Source organism: Saccostrea cucullata, unplaced genomic scaffold (genome assembly GCF_032062105.1).
Source record: "Saccostrea cucullata isolate Sc308-1 unplaced genomic scaffold, CSIRO_AGI_Scuc_v1 ctg8792, whole genome shotgun sequence".
Lineage (NCBI taxonomy): Eukaryota > Metazoa > Mollusca > Bivalvia > Ostreida > Ostreidae > Saccostrea > Saccostrea cuccullata.
This window is the reverse complement of record NW_026940968.1, coordinates 97383-117479: the sequence shown is the minus strand read 5'-3', so window position 1 is coordinate 117479 and position 20097 is coordinate 97383. Positions and strand designations below refer to the sequence as shown.

Sequence of the window (20097 nt, the reverse complement as noted above, 5' to 3'; positions counted from 1 at the left end):
TAAACTGCCCTCCCTACCATGATGGATGGGAACTCACCTGTGTCGTTTGTTCTAAAGGATAAGACCAATAGGAAACGTTACCAAATAAAATTGCCTATATTTCAATATTGTTTAAACATTTTGTTTAGAGTCGTCCAAAGTGAAACGTAAACATTGACAACAAAACAGATTGCGTTTCACCAGATCTGTTCAATATTTTAAATTCTGCACGCACCACTGAGTACGTACTGACAATACTAGTGGGTTGGATTTTCTATCTCACATATTAGCTGTGATTTTTCTGGATTACAGATTTCATTAATACATAATCTCCACTGTGCAGGCCACTTTAAAACGTAAATAAGAACACTAAAATTTTATTAAAATATAGCAATTAGTATGGAAAACGTCTATCAGTATATTTGACTCAATGATAAATTGTATTTGCTGACAAGGTCATTGTATCGACCTTGGAACTTACGAAATTATAACTTTAAACGAGACTGTTGATATTCTTGTCTCATCAACTTGTTTGTCAATAATTAACCTCATTTTAGAAATTGTTCATACGTAGAGCATGCTCTTGTGAGTTGAATCAACTGAGATATATAAACTCCGTATGCAGATGATGAAGGTATATTGCTTCATAAGTAAGAGTAGTTGACGATAGAAAAGTTAAAGTCATCACGTTTAGGCTGTTTAAAGTTAATTCTACGTTTAACGTCACATCTAAAGTTCAAAACCTATGAGGGAGAGAGGAAAAAAATAAACAAACAAAATTTTCAAACAATTGTGAATTTATTCAAATTAACCTATTCAGTACATTAAAAACATTACAATTAAGTAATAAGAGCATTTAATTGAAATGACACCTAAGATTAATTTCCCTAGCAGAGTTTTTCCTTAGTATGTAAATCAGTTTGAGTCCTATTGTTAGCAAACAATGTAGTGTACGACTGAATGTGCAGGAAAGTGGCTTTTAACTAGGCCTCAGTTGTCCTTTGGATTTATATTGCCACACGTCCATGGTACCTTGGAGGCAAATGCTTCTTCTTGTGGGAAAAGTTGATCAATATCTACAATCAAAATTATTGATGACAATATTTAAAAGTGTTCATGTTGAAATATCCTCAAATTGAATAATGTCGTATTTTTTCTTAGTACTAGATCTATTAGATTAAGTTTTGAAAGTGTGAATACTAATATTTGGACCATACTGATAGCTGTTAGATTATCTTTAATACCTTGAATTCCACACAAAAGACAGGATTCTTCACATCTTGGAATACCCAACCACTTTCCTTACTCTCTTTCACTTGAAAGGCCCTATCTTCAGTAAGCTTCTCCCTGCTCAAAAGGTTATGACAAGTATATTATCTTTCCCAAAAATTGTAGCTATTTGTAGGTACATAAATTATGAAGAAATCAATTACTTTACTCATTACTGTTCCTTTCGATTTTCACAGAAATATTTTTAACACGTTTAATTAATATGAAACATATTAGTAAGATTTAAATGATGCTTTTCACTGTATATAAATCTTGGTTTTTGACACAGTTTCCACTCAGTAAAAAAGTTTTTTGATTCTCTCCAAAATACAATGAAAAGTTCAGCCAATAGAATCACGAACTGAGAGTCTGTCACTGTCAGTCTGTACATATGATTCGAAGACTGACAAAAAAAATCAACAAACAAGACTTTGTCATTCATATAATCATAAAATAATCTATTTTTTACTTACATTTATGGTCCCAAACTCTTTAATTCTCTACTTTTCACTAATAAGACACCAAGTTGACCAACTCAACTGCCTTAACTGCGGCTATCAAACTCAAAGCACATTTTCTGTCACTACGGGAAGCAGAATTCAGTCGCTAATTGAAGAACCAAACCGAAACGGACATACGGAATTCCGAATTGTTTGTTTTTTTCAAAGACGAATTTCTCATAAACCTACGCGCGCGGGTGACGTTAAACGTAGTTTTAATTTTAAACAGCCTTATCATAGAGCTTGGTTGTTAGATTACCATTAACGTCATTTTCAAGTAAAATAGCCAGGTATGAAAAAGATGTAAACATTTTTATGTTTGTCAATCTATTTACAAAAATTGTTCATGAGAGAGGAATTCATAATCTTGCTATTAGGAAACCCATGCAGACGCCATACTGTCTGTTGTAGCACGTTCTTCTAGCGTCAAACGCCGCATAAGGTGTACCTTTTTTCTGCGTTTTTAATTAGTAAAAATATACACAAATACAAAGGAAAAAATATAATTTTTTACTTCGAAAATGGGATAGACAAGATTTTAATTTTTTCTATGTATTGGTAACGCTTCAGTAAACATTTTAATTATTTATAAGGTTTAACATTTATCTGCTTTATTTTTTTTAACAAAGGTAACATAATTGCCGATATTTGTCGGTTTTGCCCCTTTGCAGAAATATAGGTGGCGCCACAACCGTTTAGGTTCAACAACACTTCCGGTAGCAAGTAAACACGTCAAATCTGTGAAACTGTCAATTATACATCGATGTTTTCTAGGATTCCCAAGTGTTTCAGCTGTTGTTAATTAAGCTTTTCCGTAGATAAAAAGTTGGTGAAACGCTAGGTATCAGCCATACAAAGAGCCGATCATGAATTTCGCTACAAAAACCTCGATGATTTCAGACACCTGTGGTGGTGTGCCACATGCTTACGGGGAGACGTTCATCACAGCAACAACCGGGGTATGTTCCTCATTTATTTTATTTTTGGTATTCAGAAAGTGTTTTAACTTTAAAATTTATATTTGCTCAGTAAATCCTGTAAATTATGTGTCGTTTTCACATGTTTACATGATGGGGGGGGGGGGGGGGGTCAGTGTCAAACGTATCCGTGCTGTACATTACAATAAATTATTAAACTATGAACAGATATCAATCAATAATGATTTAATTGTGAAAAGCTACAATGCGAGTGTAAATGACTTTGATTAGTTTTATTCTTTTATTATCTATTGCTCCATGTTGATCTAAGTACTAAACTAAATACACATGAAGTTAAAATATAAATTTCACACTCATGTAGCATATTATTTTAATCTGTAAATTTATATTTTTCTTAACCATTTATAGGACCAGTATAATTAAAGGTTTTACAAGCCTTGATACCAAGAGCCTGATCCTTCCCATATTTGCTTGGAATTGAGGAAGATTTACCATAAGGCAAAAGAAGTACAAAGTTGGAATGTATATTTAATAAGGTATGTAATTAGAATACGTGTAACAGTTGTCAAGGATTACCCTCAATTTAATTAGTCAGCAGTTTACTTGAAAATTTTGGGACAAAACTGTAATCTTGGGGTCTGAGAATTTAATATGTGAAGAATATTTTTTGGCTTGCACTTTAGCTTTCATGTTAGAATTTAAAAGAAAAAAATGTTTAAAAAACTGTTTTTTAACATTGCAGGCTTTAATTATTTTGACCCTCTGCAAAGCTTTTTAAAGTCCTGTCATTTATCTTTATTTGGAGATACAAGGGCATTATAATAAATAATCTATTTATAATTTATGACATAAAAATTAATAATTAAATCTAATGTAAATTCGGTATTTTTCATGTTTTAGGAATTGACTGAAATATCAAGAAAAGCAGACACTCCCACAAGGTGGCCTTTTGTCTGGACAGAGAATCCGAGATTGTTGAGGAAATTAACCATTGAATTAACTTAGACTCATTTTACATCAGATTAGCCTGGGCAGTATATTGTAATAAGAGATATGTTATGGATTTGAAATGCTGTCATGACAGTTTTCTACAAAGATAAATGGAAGGATTCCTTAAAAAACAATGGATGTAATTCTTAATTATGATTGAACATACAGTATAGGACTTGAAAGTCTAAGATGGCTTTAAAAATTAGGTACAATATTTTAAGTGTATGATTTGTTATTCAGCATATGCATATTTAGTTGTTTTTGCACATGTCATTATAATAAAACAATAATATACAATATAACTGTTGTCTAAAATTATTTGAAAAGTTTTTATTGGGTAAATTATTACCTTTGCAGAATGAAGATATACAGGTCATATATACAGTTAAGGTTTCATTATCATGTAAATTACTTAATATATGTTTGGCTGTCAATATAATATAGAGTATGATCATGTATATAAATGTATCACTATGGGAACTTCAATCTGATTAAAGTCAGATCTTTGTAACCCCATGAATTTCTGATGGTCGCTACAATCTTTGATATGTACAGCGACCATCAGAAATTCGGAACATAACAAAGATCTGATTTAAATTAGATTGTGGGCACTAATACACACTCCTATTTAGAATTCTGCAGTAATACATTTTTCAAAATTTGTATACAATATTCAGCAGAAATTACTTACAGGTAACCTGGTTGTTTGTTTTAGGCACACCCATGATATTTAGAAAAAAAAAATTTGAAGAGGTACACCGAGTATCAGCTGGGTAAAAATGTTTCATAGGAATGTCAATTATTATTTCCTTAAAATGTTGAAATTCTAATTGATTAAGGGTAATCGTGATAAAGTTGGTGGTAAGAGCCAGAGGAATATTGCATAAGACAGTTAGAGAAAGGGACTTAGATGTCCTTGTCAATATCTTTTCAAGTTTGACTAGTTTCACTGGGGACTTGCTGCAGGTGTGTAATATTTTATTTATTTAAAAAAATCATACTAGTATATGTTATAATAAAACAATGGGTTGTTTTATTATTAAAGTTTTTTTTTTAGATAAAGGGAAGCAAGCCCTGTGCTAGATCTGACAAATCTTTAATCTGGCACCTTCACGTCTCCCACATCTCTCTCTCTCAACATGTTCGGTTACTAAAGGTTTTTTTTTAATTCTATGAAATGCTGCAGCTCAGAAAAATGTAAACCAAGCGAAATATTTTTCCTTGTTTAATTTCATACACTGAGTACTCAGGTACTAGGGGCGTCCATGCTACACTCTGCGTCACTGTAAATCATGCGTCCCAGGCATTGCCAGCTGATTACTACGTATGTGTAATGTTCATGCAAACATCACTTGTTATTCCCGTTAAAAAATAAAGTAAGACGAATAAGAATATGTTACAATAACATTGAATTTAATTTCTAATGTTCATAAAATACTGTATAATCTTATACCCTTCATCAGTGTTTATTTTTATGGTAAACGCGATTGCCATTTGACTGTGGAAATTACGATTATAATCTCAAAATACGGAACAGACCTTTCCACAAGCTCCAGTTTCGATCAAAGCATCGTGCACGTCGCCGATGTTATTCCTTTATGATACTTTAAGACACCAAATACCGTAATCAGTCGTTTTATAGCGTTTATTTCCCAACAGTTGATACCTTCGGATATTGAAAGTGATCTCTAATCGCGGAGGTAAAAAGATAGTTGAACGTTAACGGTGCTTGCGCCACCTACATTCAGGGGCGGGTAATTTGAAGTTTTATCTGCAATTGTATATCAAATACATTATAAACAAGTTTTCAACGTAAAATATTTTTTTTTAGATGGTGCGTTAGCATTTGTCTAGTGTATCTTCTTTAAGAGAAAGATTTACAAATGGACTTTTACGCGAAGCGCTGACTTTTACGGTTGACGAATTACTCCCACACTAGGACAGTGTACGGAAGCTCTTTTACGATATAATAATTTAGCTCAACATTTAATTCAACGAAAATAAGAGGCTATTTCAAAGCACAGATAAGTTGTCCTTGAAGAAAATGACAACCATCTTATCCTCAAATCCAGGCCGCCGTATAGAAGTGCCCCAAACACCGTAACCATGACCTCTAGAAAGATTTTCTTTTCCATTATCAATTCTGTACCTCCGTAGATGTGAATGTTTAAATGTCCAAGTAAACAGACAAATGTAAAAGTCAGTGCTTCTCATAAAAGTCCATTAGTAGAAGGTCAAGCACACGGACTTTCTGTGTTTTCATTATACATGCATGGCTTCCTTTTGTGTTATCTTTATCTTGATTTGTTCAGATTTTTAAAACTAACACTCGTAGATTATTAAGAGCAAGGTAAGACACATTTTTTCATCACAATGTTCACATGTCAAAAATGTATGTCATTTATCATTAACTCCACAAAACCTGCAGATTGATTTCTCGTGGGATTTTTTTTTCAATTATAAAAAAATGTTTCCTACGTCTTTTTAAAAAATAGTGATATACTTCATTTTGCAGTACATGTAAAACTATTCTGTCATCACTGACCTATTTTTAACATTATTATGTTATTTTGGGCGAACATACATTCATACATAATAAATAACTGAAGTGTGCAATCAAAGGGGCATTATTAAGAGACGGAACTCAAATTTATAGATCTCCATTCCAAAAAAAACTCAAGAAGGCGATTTTATGCATGCTTCCAAATTAGAGGATGGGACTAAACGTTTTCAAATTACGGAAAGACGATATAGAGAACCAAACATTTAGAAAAATGTGTTTAGAAGGGTATCAGATGACAAATCTTCCCAATTAACATAATCAAACATTATTGGATAAATGTTTTCCTTTCCTATTTCATAAGAACCCGATACCTCAAAAGAATGCTAAAATTTCATGTGACAGATCAATGAAATTTGCACTTTTCAAGTGAATCCAGATGAACCCTAGTGAACCTTAATGCCAAATAAATTAGCAATAGTTTTTTTTGTTGGAAAAATTAATGCCCTATTTCATAATTATGCTTGCAATGAAACATATAGAGAAAACGAACAGTACTCAAGCTCAAAAATCCATTAAACAATACAAAATAGAAGCAAAGCAAACATGGACCTCCAAAACATCAGAGGTGGAATCAGGTGCCATAGATAATTGAGTATCCCCTGACGACCAGTCACACTCACCGTGTGCCCCTTGACATGATCGGGAAATAACGAAAAATCCGTGAACAACTCAATGTGTATAAAAAAGCCTAACAGAGAGTTTGAAAAACTTTAGTCAGCATTTGACTTAATGATAAATTGTATTTGCTGACAAGGTCATTGTATCGACCATAGAAAATGAAGACTTTAAACGAGACTGATGATATTCTTGTTTTAACAACGTGTTTGTCAATGATTTACATCGTTTATGAAAAAAGCTGACGGGTTATTATATAAACAAATTATCATTTTTTTTAAATTGTTCTCTTTCATCAATTAGGCACACATTTTAATGAGATATATTTAGCTATATATTAAAGGAGCTATTGAAATTATATTGGTGATTTTTCACACTCGCTGGCTCTACAAATTCACTCGCAAGTTCAATAACCCTATATTTTTTTTCAATTCATAAAAAAAGACAATAAACTGCCCAGTTTTATGTTGTTTTCATTTACCAAACATAAATATTATTTTTTAATACGTTCATATTTTATGGGTCGGTGGTTAATGACATATGTATTTTAAAAACATACGATGATTAAAATCTTCTGATGCAATGAGGTGCCTAACAAAAAATAACACATTTATAGTAGCCCCTCCATGACACCATGGTCTAGTTCAAAGACACTTGAAAGAATTTTTTAACAATTTTTGAATTTCTGTTCCTCATTTGATTTTATCTTATGTTGAAGGCATTTATGACTTTTTGCTTACCTTTCATCAGGGAGAGAGATTCCTGATAAAATAAGGTCACCACTTCCCAAGAATGGTCGCCAGAGGCTTGGACCATTGGTCAGACATTGTCGTAGTGGTTATTTATTTTGTGCTTGTGCTATCAGTAGGATTATGGGTAAGTTTTATATACAGTGTATAATATTTTTATTAAAAAAATCGGTTAGAACGGATTCAGAAAATAAATGGATATTTATTACATGTATATATAAAGAAGTCCTTTTGGATCTTAAATAAAATTCTTAACAAATCTTTGAAAAAATTTAAGGTTATAAAGAAATCACATGTTCTAAATTTACGAATATATCAAATTGATTATATGTCCTATAAATAATAAATGTAAATAACATATGATTTTAAAAAGCTTTGATTTTTTTAAAGACATCAACAGGTTAAAAGAACATTTTTGTCCCACAAGTATTTTCTTGATAGAAATTATGTGTATTCAAGATAGCTATATACAATGTAATAGCCAAGTTTTACCGTAGAGATTAAGACATTTTTTTTAAATTTATATTTATCTAAATAACCGATTGAAAGCAAGGGTGTATATAGTGATAGGGTGACTGTCCGTCGGTTTGTACGTTCGTCCGTTACTTTTTGGGGTATCTATCTCTTATACCACTGACTGAAATTTATCGAGACTTTCACATTTTCATTGACTCTAGTACCTTTGTGACCTCCTATTTTACTTTATGATTCGACACATATTTTGGGTTTCCCATAGCTAAAGAGGGTCGCTTCTATTTCTTCGTTAATATTGAAGGGTACCCATTTCTTCTCTAAACTAATCCGATACCACTTAATAAAATTAAATGATAAGTTCACACCTCTAATTTTACTTATTTATCTGACACTTATTTCGGGTCTCCCTACAAGAAAAGATGGACTTAGCAATTATAATCATATGGGAGGCAGGGATATTATTTTCTGAGCTTATTGCTCACAGTACCTCTATTTTTTTTACTATGATTCACACTTGCACCGACCAGCTAATGTTTCCTTTTAGGCTTTTTGGAGACATACACGAGGCACAGTGAACAGTTACTTTTTAGCAGGACGACAAATGACGTGGTTTCCGGTAAGATTTCCTAAATTTATCTATCTGTGTGTCCCAGCTGCAGCATTTAAAACTTAAATTCAGTGATCTTATATTTTTTATACTTTGTTGTGGTATTTTAAACTAATACTAAATTGATTATGAAAAAGCTTATCAATTACGGTTACGTCATCATACTTAAAGTAATTTGTGCATACTGAATACCGGTATTAACTAGTTGTGGGATTTAATATTAAACGGTCGCTAAAGCAATGTTTATAATCTTATGATGTTTGTGCAATAATTGCATTGTGGGTTTTCGTGTCGTACAAAAAGTTCAGAGCATGTTCACTGGTAACAGGAATACTTCCGATTTGCACAAAAGTTTTGGTTATCCACTCTGTCAATGTAAAATTACCCATAAGGCAATTATTGCACATACATCACAAGATTATTGAACATACATCACAAGATGTACGGTATGTCGAAGATTTTGAATACTTGTAAACATCACAAAATTTTGAATATACATTTAACAAGAAATTGCACATACATCTGAAGATTTTGAACACACATGACAAGATTTCGAACACATATCACTAGATCATAGAACATACATAACAAGAGTTTGAACACATATCACAAGATTATAGAAGATACATAACAAGATTCTGAACACTCATCACACACAAGATTTTTCATATACGTCACAAGATTTTGCACATGTATACATCAAAAGATAACATATCTCACGAGATATTAAACATATATCGCAAGATTTTGCATATACATCACAAGATTTTGCATATACATCACAAGATTCTGTATACATCACAAGATTCTGTATACATCCCAAGATATTGAACATACATCACGAGATTTTGTATATACATCACAAGATCATCGAATAAAGCAACGTTTTACATGCCATAAATAAATTCCTGAGATTTGAATGTTATATCCCAAAAAATGATACACTGAGTTGAAATATTAAGCATCAAGTACCTATATCACACTAGTTAAGAAACCAATCCTGCCTTTCCTTTCGTCTCCTCAAAGAAACCTACTCTTAAAGTAAGCATGAGCAGTACACTGAACCCAAAGGTGTTTAAAAATGGTCTTTGCTTAGAAGAGAAAAAACGAGGGCCTATGTAAGAACTTCATTTCCTGACAAAATTAATTTTCTTAACTTTTAAATGAATTAGGCGTCTTTCAGATCGGAGCCTCTATCTACTCCAGTAATATTGGGACTGAACATTTCATAGGCTTAGCAGGATCTGGGGCGGCTGCTGGAATAGCCATGATATCTTACGAGTGGACGGTAAAATTCCAATGCAATCTAATTTTACATTAAAATTAAGAAATGATACAGCATAACATTTTTATCAATTTAATTTTGCCCATAAACCAATCGCCTTCTATAAACAGAATGTGTTGTGTTTTCTTTAAGACAATCCTGTTGCAATATTCTAAAAATATCTTAAATTTCAGGGTCTTCCACTGATTGCCCTTGCTGCTTGGTTCTTTCTTCCCGTGTGTATTTCAGCAAAGGTAAAACTGAATTTAAAGCTTTAAAGAAAAATCAATAGAAATTAAAAATTAAAGAAGACAAACAAGTGTCTTCTATAGTACGTACATGTATGTCATTCTCCTACGATCACCGTTTCTGTTCTTTAGGTCTATACTTTACCTGAATACCTTGGGAAAAGATTTGGGGGTCAGCGAATACGTATCTACATGAGTCTGCTTTCTCTTCTTCTCTATATCGTCACAAAACTGGCGGTACGAGGATAGTATACTTTCTTCTGGTTGATTGTAATTTGTGATTAAGTGAATCTAAGATATTTGTAAAGGGTAGCATTGAATCTAATGAATGCTGAATATTTCATGCACATTTAAACAAATAAGAACTGATTTTCGAACTTGTCTTTTAAATCATTTACATCAGGTTCAATAAATAAGCATTTCCATTTATAACGTATTATTTTCTAACAATACCTACACTATTAACTTATTTATCATTAGGTCAGCATCTTTTCGGGGGCGTTATTTATACAGCTGGCCCTGGGTTGGAATAGCTACGCCTCCATCGCATCCCTCCTCATCATCACGGGGATCTACACAGTGCTAGGTACAAAGCTGGGCTGACACTTAAATAGTTAACATTTTACAATCAGTAGGCTTTCATTCTCGACTTGATGAAACAAGAATATCAGCAGTCTCGTTTAAAGTCATCATTTCGTAAGTATGGTCAAAACAATGACCTTGTCAGCAAATACAATTGATCATTGAGTCAAAAATGCTGACTGACGTTTTTCATACTAATTGTTAGTCCAATATTTATACACTGAATTGACGACGGATTTTAGCGTTATTTCCTGATCATTACATGAAGCACACGGCGGGTATGACCGGTCGGAGGGGATGCTTACTCCTCCATGGCACCTGATCCCACCTCTGATGTTTCGGAGGTCCGTGTTTGCTCTGCTCTTATTTTGTATTGTTTTATGGACTTTGAGATTGAATACTGTTCGTTATCTCCATATCCTTCTTGATGATAATGTTACTATTAAGTATGTGGGTTTTTTTTACAATTACAGGTGGCCTAACGGCTGTTATTTACACGGATGCCTTGCAAACTGTTATTCTGACCGTTGGATCGTTTGCTGTGGTTGGTATAAGTATGTAATTTTTTGGTGTTTATCATATGTTTACTAATTGTTGTGCGCATCAGTAGTTCAACTTCAAGATATAACGTTTTGGACACAAATTAAGTCTTTAAATGCAGGACATTTTAAAAGAACTAACATGTCATTGGTTAATTTATGAAAATTTTCTAAAGTACCAGAGGATTAACTTTAGAAAGATAGAATTTTTTCATTTATTTTGCTAACGATAGTGCTCCCAACTCCTCATATATATTGATAAGAACTACATTGAAGCTAAATTTTAGGAGTGGTAGGTTATTCATTTGCCACTAGCATGAGAAGGATATGGAAATAACGAACAGTATTCATTCTCAACGTCCATTAAACAATATACAAAATAAGAGCAGAGCAAACACGGACCTCCGAGACATCAGAGGTGAGATCAGGTGCCATGGAGGAGTGTGCATCCCCTGCCGACCGGTCACACCCGCCGTGTGCTCGTTGTCATAATCAGGAAATAACGGAAAAAATCCGTCGTCAATTCAGTGTATAAATAATGGACTAACAATTGGTATGAAAAACGTCAGTCAGCATTTCATTCAATGATAAATTGTATTTGCTGACAAGGTCATTGTATCGACCATAGAATTTACGAAATGATGACTTTAAACGAGACTGTTGATATTCTTGTTTCATCAACTTGCTTGTCAATAATTTACCTCGTTTAAGAAATTGTTCATAAGTAGATCATGCTCTTGCGTATCGAATCAACTGAGATATATATACTCCGTATGCAGGTGATGAAGGTATATTGCTGCATAAGTAAGGGAAGTTGACGCTAGAAAGTTAAAGTCATCACGTTTATCATATAGCTTGGTTGTTAGATTACCATTAGTGTCATTAGTATTCATTTAATACTTCGTGCAAAGAAAAAAATCACGGAGGTAGCGAGGAATCTAACAATCAAATAAAAATGAGATTAATTTCCCCAACCCTAAAAGCTAAAATAAATGATGAAATTGAAACGATTAAAAATTATTATTTATCATTTTATATTTTTAATACCTTAAATCTGGAAATTTTTGCTGTAGATAAATTTTTAGCAAATTTGCGAGTATATTGCATTCGCAAAAATATTTTTCTTAAAAATAAATTACCAATAAGAAAGTGTAAACAAAGCAGTGGTAATTCGCAAAATTTTGAAATGTAAAAATTAATCAACACCATTTTGACCCGAATTCGCAAAATAAAATCGACGTAAAAATTTCCAGATTTACGGTAATAATAAACCCACCAAAATAGATTCCAGTCTGTCTTTGTCGCAGTGCCAGTCTACTACACACGGAGCTCCTCGGGTGGCTCGTTCCAACCTCGGACGTAGAGTTGTTCTACCGTTTTGTTCATACAGTCAGATGATCTCATTTGAAATTCCTCCTGTTTATACTTATACCTTTGAAATCTCAGTTACTTTGTGGCACGCCCAACACTATATATGTTCTTGCTTTCAAAGACGACTAACTTATGGGTGTAATCAAAAACCAATACACAAGGAAGAATAAGACAAGTTAAAAAAAGATTTTTTGAAGAACTTTTTATATGAAGGATATGGAGATAACAATCTGAAAGTCCATAAAACAATACAAAATAGGAGCTGAGCAAACACGGACCTCCAAAACATCAGAGGTGGAATCAGGTGCCATGGAGGAGTGAGCATCCCCTGCCGACCGGTCACACCCGCCGTGTGCTCCTTGTCATGATCGGGAAATAACGGAAAAATCCGTTGTCAATTCAGTGTATAAATAATGGACTAACAATTATATGAAAAATGTCAGTCAGTATTTGCCTCAATGATTAATTGTATTTGTTGACTAGGTCATTGGATCAACCATAGAACTTACGAAATGGTGGCTTTAAACAAGATTGCAGATAGTCTTGTTTCATCAACTTGTTTGTCAATAATTTACCTCGTTTTAGAAATCGTTCATACGTCGAGCATGCTCATGCGTATCGAATCAACTGAGATATGTAAACGCCGTATTCAGGTGAAGAAGGTATATTGCTGAATAGGTAAGAGAAGTTGACGCTAGAAAGTTAAAGTCATCACGTTTATCATAAAACGTGGTTGTTAGATTACAAGTAGTGTCTTTTTCAAGTAAGATATCCAATTATGAAACAGATGTGTCAGACTCTGTGGTATCTTTTATCTCAAGCTCAACAGGATATATCGTATCGACATATGAATGGAAATTACCATTGTTAATTGACAATACGTCCTCTTTTCACGCATCAGATTTTGCACAAATTCTGCTTCATATGAATACAAAATAAGTCTGCTAATAACAGAGCGTAATTGGTATTCATGGGAATTCCAATAGATTGCTGGAAGACCTGGTCTCCAAACACAACATAGATATTGTCAATCAGAAACTCAAGCATCTTTTTGATGTCAACTTTAGAGTACTTGTGTGTGCAATCAGAATGTGTTTGAACAAAATAATTTTGCAAATGACCAATGACGACGTACCTATGTAAGTAAATTTACGAGTTCCATTTTTATTGGAAAAGCAGCTGTCAATGATATCAAAAAGCCTTGACTTTAATCTATCGTGGAGAGTGGTTGAGTATAAAGATGTAAAGTCGTAAGTTTTAAGCTTTTGATTTTGGTGAAATCTTTCGATTTCAAATTGTCCAAAGTTCCTTGGAATTTTTTAGTATCCACATCTGATTCACACCACTTCTTGAATATATATAAAATCTTCTTCTTCCTTTGAATCACAAGCCACCTTCTGGTCGTAATTGTCACCATGTACACAAAGAATTAAAAATGTTGGAGTTAGGTAATTGCGATTGCTCCAGTGCTGTTCTTGAAACCCTTCAGGCTACAGGCGTTGACAGCAGTAGATGGTAAATTGTTCCATAATGTTATGGCTGATAGAAAAAAAAGACTACTGTTGACCCTGAATTTTGGAATAAGGGAGCAGGAACCTGAAGTTATGACCCCGTGTTGTTAAGTTAGGTTCCCTTGGTACAAGTTAGGTTTGCAACACGATGGTGAACAATACTGTAAAGCATGATGACCTTTGCTTTATGTCTGCGCTCTTTAAGTGATGTCATTGTAGATCTTCGAGCATCCTAGTCACACTTTTAGCTGTTCTTTAATTCCCAGTAACGAAGCAGGACACCGGCCTGGTGAACTGTGATGTCTGGAACAAGTGAGTAGGGACTGTGGGATTTCTCAGGTAAGTAAGAGTTGTCCTCTTGTGTTAATACTGAAGTTAACTGTTCTTTCAAGATATGGGCTTTAGTCGTAGTGTCTCTATAAAGTATCCCCTATTTAAGTAATGGAGCCACTCCGGATGTTTCCGTTCTCTTGCTTTTGATGAATCCCCCAAAACTTTTTGGATTGCTGGCATTATCCTCGCTAAGTATATCAGAGATGTAGGAGTTGTATGTTTCTTTACATTTCCTCTGGGTTTCTTTCTTAATTTCCTTAAAGTTATCCCAATGCTGTTGTTTTCCACTTCTTCTAGCTTTGTTGTAGCACCTCTTTTTCCTTTTGATATTTTTTTTTACTTTCCTGGTACTTGGTTTTCACGATACTTGGTTAAACTTTTCACTTGTGTTTTTGATGGTACGTGTTTCTCCAAAAAGGTAGCAAAATATGAAAATATGAAATGAGGTACAATGCAGAAATGCATTGATTGATGCATATTCCTCCACCGATCACATTCAAGGTTTGTATGGAGCGAAGCTGAGTCAGTAAAGGATTGTCATTTGAAACTTTTTTTGAAACATTTTGTTTCACTTTAATGTCTCATATGAGGCATAAAAGCACAAACAACGTATAAAACAATAATGAACAGGTAACAAAGAAAAAAAGATTTGACATGCAGGTAAACACACGTAAAATATTAATTTAGAGGCAATGGAATGGATTTTAAGAGTGAAATTTAGACAATACAATTTTACAATTTTTTCCCAAACCAGTTAGAGTAAACTATCATCACTGTTAAACAAGTCTGCAAAACTATTAAAGATTTTCAATTTGTAAATGTAAACTTTTTCATGTGCGTACTTTATTTCATCACTTAAAAATTGCAATTTAAAGAAAAGTACAATTCAAATCCAATTTCTCCAATATGACACTAGAGATATCACCCGACATGACACTAGAAAGATCACATAATATATCTGCTCCATCTAATTTAAAAACATTACATATTAAATAGGTAATCTGTCACTAACTACAGTCAGATGTTTGTCTTTAAAGATAAGGATTACTGTGGATTTTGCTCAGATGAGTGAAAATCCTCTCTCCATTTGTACTGGAAGTTTCAATTTTCCTTCTGAGTCTACTACGACGCATTTTGAAATACCGATCTCGATGTTTTTATATCATATTTTAAATTTCAATTCGTGTGGTTATTGAATACTATTCAGTTGTAAATGAGAGTCATGAGCTCACAAACATGTATAAAAATTTGCCTCGTATTTGTGAATTGAATATTTGGCTTACAAGTATCGGTAGAAATATTTATTAGAAGCCATCTTTTCTCATACAGTAGGGTCGACGAATGTCTTGGTGCCATGACAAGACCTTTATAAATGACCTTCTTGCTCGAAAATTAATATCCCGAGATGCACTTCGTACCGTTTTTGCAGAATTTGGTGATAACCAAAGAAGGCCATGAGGATGCGACAGAAGCATTATCCCAGTTCAAATTTAAATAACTGACAGCGATTGACTATCACTTCTTCTATAGTTATCCAGTGCCTTGGTGTCTATATCCAGTCCACCTAACCTCCGGTTGTCCCAATTTTGCGGAAAATTCTTGAAAAATTAAAACAAATTCCTCCATAAAAAGTGATCCCATATTGTCGTCTGCTCTGCAGGCGACACAATTAAGAAAAGAATATGAACACTGCATTGCAGAAATAATCAGTGGAAAGTTGTTTTCGTAGGCTTTAACAAAATTGGTGGATATGGGGAGTTTCAAAAGAAATATATGGAAGCCTATCCTTCGATAAGGAATGAGAACACTACTTGCGGATTGCCTCGGGATGATGCGTTTCACATTTTCCGTGACCCTGTGAACTCTGATAACCCTTGGCCTGGTTTGCTTCTGCAATCGAGTATTGGTTGTTTATGGTATTGGTGTTGTGACCAGGTAAACTGGCGAATTAATTTCAATTCCATTTGCTTAAAATATTGATAAGCTACAGAATATTGAATTAGCTACAGACAATTTATATAAAATCCTGTATTTTAAACAACCACTTTTTATTTTTCCATAAGGTTATAGTGCAGCGTTCTCTGGCTGCTAGGAATCTCTCCCATGCCAAGGGTGGGGCCCTGCTGGCGGGCTACCTGAAGATGCTTCCTCTTGTTATGATGATCTTCCCCGGAATGATCAGTAGGGCTCTGTACCCAGGTACACCTTTCCTCTTCTAACTAGTTAAAACAAAGAAACTTTAGTTTAAAATATATTTTATTCATAGAAATGGATTGAACAGCAGGCATAACTGCCTATGATCGTTCTCTCCATAAAACTTTGTTTTCATAAGTAGTATTTACAATTTACTTTGTAAAGAAGTGAAATGCAATTCTTTGTACCGGTATATAGGGTTGTCCCAAAAAGTCGTAGACAGGGAAACATAGTTTATTTTCTCTATGCTAAAGCAAATTTCTTTTCTTGTCAGAGCAAAGAGTAACATTTTATGATCTTGCATTTCAAGTTTCATGACGATACCACATTTAATAAGAAAACTATGAAAAAATAAAGAAACCATGTAAGTGTACATCGGCGCACGAGAGCAAGCGTAATTTACGTCTCATAACGTCATGGTCCCTTTTTCTGCTTCACATCAGGCTATTACATGTAACATACAAATGAATATTCTTTTAGTGAAAAACCACTCATTACTACGGGACTAATTTAAATTCACTACTGTCCGTTTTCTTAAGCAGATTCAAATTTTTAGACAAGATTAGATTAGTTGAAAGATCACCTTACATTTTAGGCAGCAGAGAATACACATTGTTTGACGACGTTCATGGCCCAGAACTTTCCCAAATGTCTGCGTTAAACGATCAGTACTCTACTTTACATGCAATAACTATTTTTTTTCGATATAGAGAAAAAACGAATCTTATGCTATTCAAAAACACCTTTTCTATTAAAAAAAATAGTGTGTAATCTCCTTCCTGTACTCTTTTCTCCGGTCGCTGGTGAATATAAAACATACCAAAAGCAATTTATTACATTTCCGTGCGCCGGGTACGCGTTCGACGACGTCATTTTCATCAATCTCGATTCGAACAACACTTTGAAAATCATGTCACCAGTCGTCTGTTTCTAATGCTATTTAAATGAAATTTTGAAATATTATTAAGCTTTTAGTTCTGGTTTTAGTGATTTAAATTTTAGTTCAATCTTTTACATAGTACCAAAGAAATAAAAGCAAAATAATATAATAGTCATATGCGTAAATTATTCCGGATTTTGGTCGTGCGCCGACAGACCATATCGGCCTTCAAATAAATCGTCCCAATATAATTAATATGAAAGATATTTATTTAAGAATTCACAGTTTTAAAGAACATTGAATGTATTATGTCTATGCAAAATTTGCTTAGTATTGGTTACGTGTTTAAAAAGTTATTAACATTGTCTACGACTTTTTGGGACAACCCTCGTATATAATTAGAAAAAAATGCAATAGTTCATGTGCCTATTGCCTAATAATCATGTTACAGACGAAGTAGGATGTTCGGATCCAAAGGAGTGTACAAAGTACTGTGATAACCCTGTTGGCTGTTCCAATATAGCTTACCCAAAACTTGTGCTTGAGCTTTTGCCATATGGTTCGTATTTTTATTATCATATATTCCTCGAAAGTGGTATATTCTAGCCATCCAATGGAATTTAACTTTTAGGTGTTTTAGATTTAGTGATAAGATGTCTTCTACCTATAAAACGTAAACTGTCCCAACAACGTTTAAACCGAATAAATTGGATAGCTATTTTTAATTCATTCTTTAAGTAATGTGAAGTATAAATTTAATAGATAAGAGACCAAAATTGAAACTTTAGCCGTAAGTCCTTAGTCTTTAAAATTGTTTTTGATAGGTGTCCGTGGATTGTTAATGGCCGTAATGCTGTCTGCCAATATGAGCTCACTAACGTCTATCTTTAATAGCGCAAGTACCATCTTTACAATGGACCTTTGGAGGCGCATGCGCCCAACAGCACGACAAAGGGAACTTTTGATTGTTGGGAGGTATTCGATGATATTACAAATATAAGTTAGAATTAAATCTCAATCTTTAACAAATATCTGTATCAGCATATTTTATTCCAGAGAATTAGATTTGAAAGAAACTTCTTGTATCTTGCATCTTTGATCAGCAATTGTGTGTTTATTAAACATGGCAAAAATCACGTCAACAGATTTAACTAATCATCAGAAATAATTAATAACAAGTAAGGAAGATAATACTATGATGCTTTTTCAGAATCTTTATCGTTGCTCTGTGTGTAGTAAGCATTCTGTGGATACCACAAGTGAGGTCTTCACAAGGGGGACAACTCTTTGCTTATATCAATGCAGTACAGTCTTATCTCGGAACACCCATTGGAGCACTGTTTTTTCTGGCCGTTGCTTGGAAACGAATGACTGAACAGGTATACAATTTTTAGTTGTTAAACTTACTTTCCTGTGCATTGCATTTGAATACAATAAAACCATTTGACGATCAATTTAGTTGTTGCATATTTTCTCCATAGGGGGCTTTCTGGGGGATAGCTATTGGTCACATGTGTGGGATCATCAGACTAGGTCTGGATATGGCCTACCCGGCGCCTGGTTGTGGTGAAGAAGACACGCGACCTTCAGTTCTCGCCAATCTTCATTACACGTACTTTGGGGCTCTAATGATAGTTATCACGTCACTATCCATTGTCATCATAAGCCTCCTCACAGAGGCACAAACAGAGGAACAAGTATTTAAAACCATACATTATTCAACGTACAATATACACGAATGTTAGAATATTTCAGCATGAAAGTACATCACAGATTTACAACTTTTTCATCTTGTTTAGATTAAAGACCTGACATGGAAAACTCGAATAACAACAGAGAAGAACAAAGAAGAAAGCGATAACGAAATGTTCACCGTAAACTCGGCAATCTCTGTAGAGAAAACAAACGGTAAAATAAAACATATTTTACAGCCGTCAAATGTTCGCCGTAGTTAACTCGACAATCTCTTAAGAAAAAAAAACTAACTTGAAATTAGACATACCGGTATTTTACAGCCGTCAAATGTTCGCCGTAAACTCGGCTATCTCTGTAGAAAAAACAAACGGTAAAGTTAGACATATTTTACAGCCTTCAAATGCTCTCCGTAAACTGAACAATCTCTGTAGAAAAACCAAACGGTAAAGCTAGATATAGATTATTCTGAAAATATAGGAGAATTGTTTGGTAATTTTGTGATTTTATTTTCCATTTTAGCATCAAATGAAAGTCTCCCGGCCGTTTCTGAGACTTCCCCCGACTCTCGCACTCTGTGGAAGCGCTGGGTAACGGAAATCTGCGGACAGTCATCCAAGAAAGACGCAAATGAGGACCTGGTTTTTGACGACAAGCAAACAAATGCATTCCTCTCTGAGAATCCAAAATGGAGGTCTACTCTGAATATCATATTTATCTTAGGAATGGTGGTGACTGGCTTCCTATACGGCTTTTTCAATTGAACATTAACCTCATTACATGTAGTATATTGCACTTAA

At 33.9% G+C, this 20097-nt stretch overlaps 1 protein-coding gene and 1 long non-coding RNA gene across 2 annotated transcripts; both read left to right on the top strand.

Moving 5' to 3' along the window:
* Window positions 1-2414: 2414 nt before the first annotated feature.
* LOC134256715 (uncharacterized) lies at window positions 2415-4027 on the top strand. Its single transcript, XR_009989773.1, has 3 exons — window positions 2415-2707; window positions 3095-3222; window positions 3587-4027. It is a non-coding gene; the product is annotated as an uncharacterized LOC134256715 (long non-coding RNA).
* Window positions 4028-7612: 3585 nt separating this feature from the next.
* Window positions 7613-20073, top strand: LOC134256720 (sodium/mannose cotransporter SLC5A10-like). The gene is made up of 15 exons (XM_062739398.1): window positions 7613-7730; window positions 8622-8693; window positions 9868-9972; window positions 10143-10202; window positions 10329-10433; window positions 10677-10782; window positions 11252-11332; window positions 16262-16467; window positions 16596-16731; window positions 18057-18164; window positions 18430-18580; window positions 18816-18984; window positions 19087-19302; window positions 19405-19552; window positions 19820-20073. The coding sequence occupies exons 1-15, from the start codon at window positions 7647-7649 to the stop codon at window positions 20059-20061; spliced, it is 1989 nt and encodes a 662-aa protein (XP_062595382.1). The 5' UTR covers window positions 7613-7646; the 3' UTR covers window positions 20062-20073.
* Window positions 20074-20097: the final 24 nt, after the last annotated feature.